The sequence below is a fragment of the Patagioenas fasciata genome, chromosome 1 (assembly GCF_037038585.1).
Source record: "Patagioenas fasciata isolate bPatFas1 chromosome 1, bPatFas1.hap1, whole genome shotgun sequence".
NCBI lineage: Eukaryota > Metazoa > Chordata > Aves > Columbiformes > Columbidae > Patagioenas > Patagioenas fasciata.
In genome coordinates, this window is record NC_092520.1 from 201,660,835 (window position 1) to 201,673,181 (window position 12,347).

The window sequence follows — 12,347 nt, forward strand, 5'->3', positions numbered from 1 at the left end:
GTAGCCACCAAGCCTGTCCCAACACTGTTGCATCTGAGTAGCGTGGTCTTATATGCAACAGGAGAGTGGGGTGACCTCTATATACAATTAATCTTCAATTCCGTAGGGAGGATGTGCTTCTGAGAAGAAGAGACTACAAGCATGAGCTCTCTGCCAAAGTGATTGCTTTAAATGATGGATTGTTATAACAGATGTGACTACCAGCATCTCTCAGTTTTGGAAAAAAAAAAGCAATTGTTCTGTATCCTCTCTCAGAACACATCCCTGGTGCTGCATGGAAGAAGCAATCTGCAGGCTCTGGTTCAGATGCTTTAGGATGGGAGGTGTATTGTGGCACAGTCCTGTCTGCATCACTCCCTGCTGCGTAACACTAGGCAGAGCCGTGCTCAGCTTGTGGGTCTGTGGATCACCCTTTGAGACGACAGAGCCTGGGTGAAGAACACAGGTCCCCAGCTAAGAAGAAGAGAAAAGAGAAAGAAAAAAAAGAAAGAAAAAAAAAAACCTAAGAGAAAAGGCTGTTCCGAGGACTAGCTACTTCATTTTTACGTAATACAAAATCTAATTTGAAGATGTCTGTTTCTGACTTAAGTTCATTATCTACTAATCAGGAATGATTACTTTCCTAAAGATCCTGGAGTGATTTGACACTTACAGCTTTATTTTCTTGCTATTTCGTCAATATTTCATGGTTGGCACTTTGCTATCACTCTTATGCACAACTTTGAAAATGGAAGCCTGTAGCAGATGATCAGTTTAGAGGCAGCAAACCCATTCATTTTACACCTGTATTTAACATTAACCCTCTCCTTTACTGTCATAATTAATATAATAGCTAGGAAATGGTAGACTGCTTACCATCTGGTTCAGTGCCGGAAAGTCTACGGAGACTTAGCTTCAATTAAGGATTTGCCAAGGACCTGGCATGCTGATGTAGAGTTACTTGTATAAGGTTCTGGTTTAGGAAACTCTTTTCTAAGGAAGATATGTAAGGAGGACATGTAATATTCTAGTGAAAAAACATTACATAGTTAGCATGTGTAAATCAGGACTATCAGGATCCACATTTCTCAGACTTAGAAAGTAGAAAAGGATGTGAATCTTACTGCATCTCTGCACTTGAGCTTGGCCATTTATAGACCACCCAAACCAACATCTTCACATCTTGTTCACCTTCCTGTATGCCACCATTAGCTGCTACATCCTTACTAGTGATTCTGATTATCAAGAAAATATTTTTCCATGTGTAAGGATTAAAGCTAGGTATTTGTCATCTGACTTCACCTAAGACTTTCTATTCAATATGTTTTCTTTAACCCTGGATTTCTTGTATTTAATCTGTCTTTTGAAATCTACCTCTTCACGTAGAAGTTCTTTGATTCAGTGACTATAGATGGTGCATTGAATAGGGATAAGCACATTTTTTAAAGTTTACACAATAAAAACAGCTGCTGAGTAAAATCTTGAGAGGGACTGAGCATGTCTAACTCCTCTCCTAGCAAGGCTGTTGGCAGGTACAAAGCCTCAGAAATTTTAGGGGATGGAAAATCTAAAAAGTGCAGATGTCTGACACACATTAGTATGATGAGTGCACACTGTAAGAAACAAGTGAAAAGGAGTTCAAAGAGATAGTAATGGTGTTTTTGCACATAGCACATTTTAGAGCTATGGATGTGCAGCTGTCACAAACCTTTGAACATTTCAGTATTCAATAAGTCACATAGAAACAGCTGATTATTTGCAAAAACTTTTATAGAATCTTATACAGGCAGATCTTAAAATTTCACCTTAAGATTATTACTTTTGTAAGCATTAGACTTGAGCATATATAGTTGCACTGGTCAACAGGACGGGCCAGGGGATGCCTGTAGAATAATGTTGACCAAACACCTTAAGCGAAGACACGCTATCTTCAAAGCTGTCTGAGGTACAAACAGGATACAGTTTTATTCTGAGAGCTGCTATATTATAGGGCTTGTCTTGTATTAATTTTATTTTTTCCAGCAGAATGCTGCCTTGTATTTGTCCTTTGATTTGTTGTGGGGCAAATGTTCAGTCTGGGAAGCAGCTTGCCAGGTCGGAGTGGGGATGGATAAGGGAGGAATTGCCTTCCACAGCAGGAAGCTGCAAAAAGACTGGAAGCAAGTCCTTACCCTTATTTTAGTGAATTCTTAGTATCAATTGTATTGTTCCATTTTTCACATTTTAATGATTTTTTTATGTTCACATTTTCAGTAGGAAACTTTAGGTTTAAGCATCATAAAGGTTCTTTTAATATTACTCTGTCACTTGCTGAAGTTTTAGCACTTAATTTTTGTGAAATTTTCTGAAGACTCTGAGCTCCAAGCTGGAGTTGAGGTACCCAGTAAACATCCAGCACAGCAGAAGTGTTGGTTTTATTGTAAAAATTACCACAATAAATTTTTAATAAAATATGAAGATTAAATGGTGATAAAATGATAAAATCAGAATTTTGTGTATTCTCTGTGCAATTCATTGACATTTTTCTAAAAAAAATGAGTTGTTTTTCATTGTTTAGAATTTATTCTAGTCACTGCAAAGTTGTTCTTTTTTTAAACTGTAAATCAAAGGAAAAAGAAATTCTCCACAGATGTTGTATGTGTTTGATGTATTAGACACATTTTTGCAGTCTACTGCCTGAAACCTAGGGAATTCATTAACTCACAAGTTGCTGCCAAGGAGGGAAGCTATCACATTTCCCAAGCTGGTGTGCCTGTCCCTTGGCTGGGGGATGTGGTAGGGCAGTCTTTGTCCTCCCTTGTATTTGGCTGGCTCTGGAGAAAGGAGGATTTATTCAAACTGAAGGGCTGTTCCTGTTTCCCCCCTGACAGCGTCTGTTATTTAATTAACCTGCTCAATACTATAGCTGGCTCTGTTTCCCATTGTGCAGACAGAGGTGATGACAAATGAGAACTGGAGCTCTACACCAGTCGCAGAGACCCCATCCCACATCACTGAAGTCACTGGCATAGCACAAATTTCAAAGAGAAAGGACAAGACCCACAGCTTTGGGAAAGAAGATGAGTTACCACCTTTTACCCTCAGCAAAGCAAAGCAGTTGCCCCTGCAAGGGACCCCTCTGGATATATGTATTTTTGGACACATCTGCCTCAGCAGGGCACTACTGGATAGACTTCAGCAGTGAGCCTGGGCACCAGTCAAGCAGGTTTCTTTTAGGATGTTAATACCACTCGTCCTAATTAGGCAAGGAAGGCAAATAAAGACTTAAAATGGCAGCACAGCACGTCAAGAGATTGCCAAACCTCATCTGCATCTAGTGTCTTGCAATAAGCAAGAATCAGTAAAATACCATCTCCCTGGATTTCCCTACTACTGCTCTCCACAAAAGAGGCTCCACCCAGGGGAGCCTGAGCCTTCTCTGTGGCCATCCTGACCCAACAGGCTTTAGCATCTCCTGGGGATTTCATAGAATCATAGAATATTTTGGGTTGGAAGTGATTGTCAAAGCTCATCTAGTCCAACCCCCTACAATGAGCAGGGACATCTTCAACTAGATCAGGTTGCTCAGAGCCTGGCCTTGAATGTCTCCAGAGTTGGGGCATTTACCACTGCTCGGGAAAACCTGTTCCAGTATTTTACCACCTTTGTCGTAAAAAATGTCTTACTCATGTCTAGCCTGAATTTCCCCTCTTCTAGTTTAAACCATTGCCCCTTGTCCTGTCACAACATCCCCTTCTAAAAAGTCTGTCCCCATCCTTCTTATAGGCTCCTTTTAAGTACTGAAAGGCTGCAATAAGGTCTCCCCATAGCCTTCTCTTCTCCCAACTGAACAACCCCAAGTCTCTCAGCCTGTCCTCACAGGAGAGGTGTTCCAGCCCTTGGATCATCTTGGTGGCCTCCTCTGGGCCTACTCCAACAGGTCCATGTCTGAAGGGAGTGTGAATGATGGAAGACCTCATGTGTATGCTTCATTGGGGAACTAATTGAAAAAGCCCTAGTGAGAAGGTTGTGGTGGTTTTTAAAAGGTACAGGCATTGCTGCCATCGCCCACTGTCTCCTGTCATTCCTGAGACAGATTACTTAAACTCACTGTGGTTTCGTTTTTCCTCCCCCAAAACTGAAGCTGGTTCAGCATGTAACATCCCTCAGGATAAATAACATATATAACCCTGAGCTGTAGTCTATGACCCTCACCAGTACCTGGATGGGATTTCAGATGTTGATTATGATCCATTAAATGGTACACGGTTTGCCTGTGAGGCAGCCCCCTCCCTGTGCCGTGCTGCTGGCTTGGCAGCCCCTGGAAAGGCAGCATGCTGAGATTCGAAGAGTCAGAGATGGGTTTTCTTTCTTTGTTGTTGATTGAATTGCAACAAGTAAACATCAGAAATATCAGCCACTATAAACTTCCTGAGATACAGTCACCTAACAGCTAAAAGCGTTGAGCACTGAGGTACCTGCTACCATTCACTTTTCTTTCTGATCCCATTAACAATGTTTCATGCCATGTCAGTATTTTCTGAATTGAAGGTTCAATATTTGAAGTAACTCAGAACAAGGCATTTCCTTCTGACAAGTGCATTCAGAAGAATAGTTTCAACATTTGAAGTTTAATGTACTAGGATTAAAGGTGTAGTAATCCACTTGGGTGAGATTGCCTTACTTTAAGCCAAAGGCTGTTAAACAAGCAAGTAAGTTTTTATTAATTTGTAGGAAACTACAGAAGGGCTCTGAGGGAGAGAAGATTGCTGTCTGATGTTGGGTTTTTGTTCAAAAATACAGTTCTTTTGTCTGATGATGAGCTGCAGTGAATTCCAGAGGGAGGGATTAATAGATGACATTTACATTCATCCATGTATTAGAGGCTGATTCAAAAAAAGTCAAAAGAATGTATACTGATAAAGCTCCTCAAGGTTGCTGCATTTATTTCACATAACAAGACAAGTTCATGAATCCAAAGATCATTTGGTTTTTGGTTTTGGGTTTGTTCTTCTTTTTTTTTTTTCAAAGTAGCTGTGCCTGTCTATTTTAAGAGAGCACCTTTCTCTAAAAGCTTTGTTTTGCTTATTAAAACAGCATTATTTCCTTCAGGTTTTATTTTCTTTTACATTTGTACTGGGTGTAAATCAGGTAATGGATTCCCACTGATGTACATCAGCTGTCATTCAGCTTCTCCTTTAAAAATGCAAATAGTTCTTCTGGTATTGGTCTCCTGAAGAATAACAGTAGTAAATACATGGAGCCTTGTAGTAAATACAAAGTTAACCTTGGCTTAAGCAAAGGCCAGTTCCAGTGTTTTCGTTGGCATTAATTCTAATTACTCAGTGGCATACTCTTGATTTGGTTTTGTTTTTTTTTACTCCATGTTGCCATGATGAAACATGTGGCAGATCTGTTTCTCAGTCTGTTAGCACCCCGCAATGAGCCATTAACATGTCCTTGTTTATCTCCCCCATGTCTTTCTCACAGGAATTATGTCTGACCACCAGTTTGGAAACCAGTTTATGTGCAGCGTGGTTGCATCACACGTGAGCCACCTCCCGACTACAAACCTCAGTTTTGTTTGGATTGCTCCACCTGCGGGGACAGGCTGTGTCAACTTCATGTAGGTATATTTGCAGCACCTATGAGAGTATGATCACTCTGGAGATAATGAAATGCTCTGATCTACTTGCACTAGGACCTTATGTCTGGGTCAGGGAGTCAGTTCTGCAAAGTGTAGACTTTAATAAGAAGTAAGAATACTGAGTTCTTCCTGGCTGAAGAGTTTCTGTGCATATTAGGACTTTATATTTCAAAGTATGTAGGAAGGAGACTGTTTTGTAATGTAGTATGTCATCAGAGCAATAATATGCAAGTACATCAAGCCTAGCATTTCAATAGAAATTGATTCCTCTTAGTTATTGATCATATCATTGATCCTTTAGGTATACACCAAATTTGCATTGATCTAACTTTTTATCTGTTGCATTTAATAAGAGTTAGGACGTCACGCAGATGTATTGTTCAGTTTGTAAGCAGCAACATAAAATACAAGTATTTGAGAGCAGTCATACTCAAGTATTTACTGTTTCTAATAATAATAATTTTTAACTTCTGCTTAATTCATCTGTTTTACAACCTGGAAAAAATCAAGAGGTCATTTTACAGAGTTTTTTGGTAATTTGTTTTAAAGACCTAAGTCATCATTTGATGATTTAACACTACATAAAGGACCAACAAAACACACAGCTTAACATGGATTTTTATAATGTGTATTGCTATGTTTTACCTTGAAGTAATTTCTAATTATTTGTCCCAAAATTTTGGTAGATCAGATTCAAGAGAAGAATTGATAGTAGAACATATTTCAAGTTAGACCCATCCATAGAAAAAAAGTCAGACTGCTCACTAACAAGATAAATGAACAGTTGCAAAATTTCAGTGTGCAAGACCTTTTAAGTGTTCCTGTGACTGTCCTGTTTGTCAAAACAAATCTTCCTCTGAGTATAATTCCCTTTCTATCTGTATTGAGAAGCTGCAGGTAAGCGCCCCACATAATCAAGTCATTTTACTGTTTAACGTGTTGTAAAAAGTGAGCGACATACTTCTTTGAGAACATTAGTTGCTGATGGTGAACACAGTACCTGTTGATTTATTGATTTGTGTCTTTGATATTTCCATATTCCTACATAATGCGCATATTTTGCCTGCACTGTTACAGTACATTACTTATTAACTGCAATGACAATGTCAAGACATTTTTATTTCAAGCCTTCTTTTTCTTCTAAACATCTAAGAGTATATTGGGAAAAAATTAGTTTTGATGAGTGAATGTAGTTGTTTCTCATTAACTTCTACAATGTACCAGATAAGCTGTTTACAATATTTGAGATTCCCATTCACTATTAGACAGGAAATACTGTAATTTTTTGACCTAAATTCTGTGTCAGAAAAGCGAGCCTCATAAAATAGTTGTATATACCATGAGGAAATCTGTCAATTGTGTTTTTTTCCTGTGGAAAATCTATGAATTTTATACTTCCTTTAATTTCTCTCTAAAAATAGTCTCCTTTGTTGATCAACTTGTAGCAACTAAATTTTGTTCTTTGAGCTGCCTGAGAAAAATAAGGAATGAGATTTACATCTTCTCTGCATACTCATACTTCTAGCTTTTCTTTCTCGGATTTTTGTTTTTCCTGGTATTCAAGAAAGAATTGCTGGTGCTAGCTTGCACAGCAACTGTCAATGTTTTTATTTATATGAGATGTGACCCTCCATTGCCATTTTTGAGGTCAGTTATAAACAGTTATTTATTTTCCTGTGACTGATTTTTTGTCACGATTTTGTATTGGGTTTTTTTGTTCATTTTGGTCATTATTGAAGAAGAGTTGACAAAGAGCTCTATAGAAGTACAAATACTATGACCTCTGATTCCGACTTCAACGGAATTAAAGGGACTTTTTCTGAGACAGTGAGTGCTTACCTATCTTGAAATCAATGCAAGGTTCATCACTGTCTTCAGTGGAAACAGTGTCAAGTCAGCATTGAACACTTTTGGAAATCCAGCCTACATTTTCATGTTTGTATAACCTATAATGCACCTCCTCAGCATGGGATGCTCTTGAGAAATTGAGGTGTTTGCACTATGTTAGTAAAGTCTTCAGCCATGCTTCAGTGTGCAGAACATACATAGCAGAAATCTGGATTTCTTCTTGACTGTGTAATTTGCAGCACAGATGTACACCTACAAATGTCAGCAGTCAAAGTGCAGGGACAGCAAAACCGTCCTTCCTCCCTGTCAGTGGGACTGGCAGGGCTGAGGGGTCTGATCCTGCACTGACGAGCTCAGCAGTGCAACTGCTCCCAAGATCCCTGACCCAGGTGTCCATCAGTCTCGGTGGCTTTACAGACTGCCTCACCCTGTGGTATAAGGATGCTCCATGGGTGATACCCATTTGGCTTTGAGGATGAGCAAAATGATGTAGTTTTCTGTCCCATAGGACACATCCAGACAAGAGGGGAAAGCCTCAGCTTCTCTGAAGTTGGTGTTTATTCCAGGATCACACTTGGCTGCAGGATTCCTGGGGAAATGTGATCATCAGCTGAAGAAAATGAAGGACGTAGAAATATGTTTTGCCTCTTATCCTCCTCATTTTTTCTTCAGCTGCCCACTCTTTCTTGCTTCAGCTGTTGTTCCTCCTGCCTACTACATCACAAGTTGCAGTAAACAAAGGGTTTTTTTGTGGCATGGTGTTAAGCCTGCCTGCCTTACCCAGTTCTCTTGACTTCAGTATTTCCGGTTGGCTCTAGCTCGTTCAACTCCATTTGCTCCTCTATAGCAAATAATTAACTTCTAAAAGATTTTTTTTTACCACTTGAGACTAACTACCAGTCTAATTTAAGTTTAATATAAATTAAAATATTTTAAATTTAAGTTTAATATAAATTAAAAGTAGTTACAAAGGGTGCTTGAGTTGATAGACTCCAATAACAGTGCAACGTAGGTAAGAGCTTCCTACACTGTTTGTTGCCAATACATCTGTGATTCAGATCAGCTCATTAGTCTTTGATCTCTCTGGGGATGAATAATAAGGTTATTAATTAGCACTAGCTTTGGTGTGTGCGTTTTTTTTGCACTGTTGATACCTCTCCCTGGACAATTCTTGGGAAGAACCGGACAAAGGTCACCAGGCAAATCTCCCACAGACCAGTGCACAGCTACCTTTTATTAACTGCCTATACTATTAACCTCCTCTGGCTTCCACAAGGAACATGGATATGACATAGAGAAGTGATGACCCTGTAGATGTCATGGGCAAAATCCCCTTTTACTTCATCCATCCTTTTTGATTTACTCTTCTAGAGCTCAGTCCTGAAAAACACTGAACCCCTAAGAAATAATATTTGTGTGGTGATGCTGTCAGTATGTCCTCCCCCATAGCTCTTATAGCCACTGGTAATAAAACAAACATAACAGAGGTGCTGAGATATCAAGATACTATGTTTCATAAAAATCAGCAGCTGGGTAGAGCATTTATACCAGTACATTTGGACATTCCCAGCAACAGTCCTGCCTGGTACCACATGATTTTTTATTGACTGCCAGAAATTTTCCAGGCACAAATTTGGCAGTTTCCAGCTCCCAGTCCATGATGCATTCCCAGGCATGGCCAAGGAAGATGGCTCCTGGCCATGGTTAGTTTACTAAAACAGCCAAGTGATGGACACCCAAGGTATTGTTGCTGTTGCAGAAAAGGAGGGCTAGCAAAGCTTTCATCCTCTGGGATGAGGGGAACTGGGAACACTGTGGAGAGGGAAGTGGTGCTCAGGTGCACAGGGGGCTCCTGCAAGGAAGGTGGGCTTATTCCTGGGGACGGGAGATGCAGGTATGCAGTACACTGGGATTCACACCTCATGCAGCAGCTTGCCAGCACACCACTCAGTTTCTTTCCTTCCTCACTGGAAGGTCCCTCATCTCTACAATTTGATGTACTCCAGTTATTTTTTCTCACTGATGATGTGCAAACTGTTGCTTTTTCTTAATTGTCCCATTGAAATATCTTGTTATGGCTAATAAGTAAATATTTAGAAGTGCTCTTTTACAAAATACACTTCTAAGGGAAACACAGAAAGCTGCTGGTGCCCCCATACTACATGTCGGTATAATCCTTTGATATTTTTTCACCATAGATACCTCCAGACGAGATGGGGAAATGAAAGCTAAAATGCCCCATTTATTGCAGAACAGTTTTCTTAGAAGGAATTTAGGACTGTTTTAAACAGATGTTGTGCACCAGGGGCTCCTAAGCAAGTTAATGGGGTCTGTGAGCGCTCTTTACCACCAAAAAAATAGTAGGTCCTCCTTTACACTAACAAGCAATTTCTCTGATTGTGTACAAATTTGTAAAACCTCATATTCATAGTCCTTCAGCTAGGTTTCACTCTTTGTAATTTCTGCTCTAAGCTCACGCTAAGCTAGTTAAAACTCAGCCTACCAGGGGGGATAATAATGGCTGTTGAGCAGGGTGGCACGTTGGCTTACATCTTAGGTTGTTAAGCCTGTTTTTTTACAGATGGCTTAACTTACTAGTTTGTAAAAGTGATAAAGCTGATCTAAATTGCAAAAGCAAATTGTGTTTTGACTATCAACATGGTTTATCACAGAATAGAATAGTTTGCTATAGAAATTACTTTAGAAAATAAGTTTTTTTTTCTTATATAGCCATTTTTGCTGGTCATTGAACAGGTGTCTTATAATTATGATTGGGTTTATACATGTATTCACTGTAACCTCTATTAATAGTGGACTGGACTTCTGTAATGTTGTCTGCCTGAATCTAATAACCCATGTAAGAGATATGACCCATCAGCACTGCTCTTAAAATTCTGTATATTAGGAAGGCTTTGGAAGTACTAAAAGGTTCAATCATATATTCTTTGACACGTGTTTAGCATAGTTTATGGTGCAAACGGCTAAAAGGGAACAGGAATAGCTGTGACAGTGTCTCCCTGGAAAAACAGAGGTCAGGGAGCTGTGGTTGCTGAGCCAGAGCATTGGCACATCACTTCTGAAGCAGGAGCAACTGGTTCTCAGCACAACCCCTGGAAAAAAGTTTGAGATTAAATGCTGAGGCAGACAGCTGAGCAATTGAAAGAAACTTGGAAGAAACTTTCAGGAAAGGAGATGTGTTTTTCACTGAGAATATGCCTTTTCCCATAATCACCTAAAGATACAACTCCTTTCTTGGAAATTTGAAGTACGCTGTTCCAGAACTGGTCTTTTCATGCCCACATGTTTAGGCCTGTTTCTAGAAACTGTCAACTGTGTTAATGTATGAACTTGAAATATCATGCTGTGCAAACACTACAGAACATAAAGACTGTGATTGAGAGGCTTGGTTACCTATTTAAAGCATTTATAGAAAACCTATGATAATAATTATGGAAATATTGAATAAACATCCAAGAAGATTACATGGTTTACTATACTAATCCTCTAACCAGGGTGGGAAAGAGCTATATTGTCTGAAGGAACCACATTCCCCTGGTAAACCACTTAGCTAAACTGTCATTTAAGACACTGTTTACTGTTTTTTTTTTTTACATTTGTTTGAAAGAAATACAGAGGATAATCTTCAAGATTAGGTACACAATCATGTTTACTCTATACACAGTGATAATGCACATAAATATTAAAAGTGGGAAGTAAACAGAAAATACAAATGTCAGTACTAAGGTCCCTTAGGTCCCTTGTATTTATATATAATCACTCAACTCTTAATTATGTGGTCATATAGGTTTTTATCCTTCATGTTCTTATGATGAAACAGAATTGCACAATGAAATACGTTGTTGTTTGTAGCATCCTAGTTGTTGCCATGATTTGCAATCTTTGCAGCTGGTTTAAAAGTGTGTTATAATGCACATGGAAACCTGAATGTATAGAGAGCCTTGGTTTTGGGGTTCTGTGAAGCACCAGCTCCCTGCTTCAGTTGAGTGCTGCCCTTTTCTTCCTACTCTGTATTGCAAGGTAAGGGTGAAGCAGGGTATTTCTTACCACTCTGATGTCGGGGTGGACTCTGTTTGAGACAAGGGTCATAGAGGCACCAAATAAGATACAGTCCTTGTTTACAGTCAGGGTAGTTCTAACATTAGCCCAGTGTTGCAGTCATTTTCCATATAGCTTATAACTTATGTCTTATGGAAAAAAAAAAAAAGAAATCATCAGTAATTGTTCCTTGTTGATGTGCCAGTTTACTGACACTATGAAGAAAAATTACTCTTTGCTTGGTTTTCCACTTCCATGTGTAGAGGCATTGTTGTACCGTCAATCAGCATTATATATAACACTCTGAAAATCACGAGCCAACATTTGATTCAGATCTTGGCTCTGCTCTCATGTCCCGTTTTGATGTGGTGCCCAGATTACCTCCTTCATCTACTGCGTTTGTTAGTTTTCCAGTGAAATGCAAACACCGTGCATGGAATCATTGTAGCTTCTCTAAGTATGACCCCAAGCAGCATAGACTCAACTGACTGTACGGAATTAAATTTAGCTTGTCTATTAGTTTTGTCTGAACTTCATCTATTTTGTGTGGTGATAGAGCAAACAGAGATGACCAGTGAGAAGATCTGTGTGTTTTCAGAAACTTTGCTAGCAGAAAAACATAGCACAAAGTGTACCTTGATGGTAAATTTTTAAAAATGTTCAGGGTAAAGGAAGAAAACCATGAGGACAATGGAAGCTGGTTGCACCTGATTTTCTGCCCCTCAGAGGGATTTTCAATTGTTTTTGACTGAAGATAGGATATATGTAGATATGTCCAGGTAGGTATTAATGTGTGAGCTGTGCATCTGTAACTCCCTTGAGACTTAATGAGGGTGTA

At 39.2% G+C, this 12,347-nt stretch overlaps 1 protein-coding gene across 3 annotated transcripts in view; it reads left to right on the forward strand.

Moving 5' to 3' along the window:
• Positions 1 to 12,347, forward strand: part of RELN (reelin) — a 290,971-nt gene that overhangs the window by 78,790 nt on the left and 199,834 nt on the right. For all 3 annotated transcript variants that reach the window (XM_065835677.2, XM_071803445.1, XM_065835657.2), the window contains exon 3: positions 5,449 to 5,584. In XM_065835677.2, coding sequence (XP_065691749.2) covers positions 5,449 to 5,584 — 136 coding nt within the window. The remainder of the gene's footprint in view (positions 1 to 5,448; positions 5,585 to 12,347) is intronic.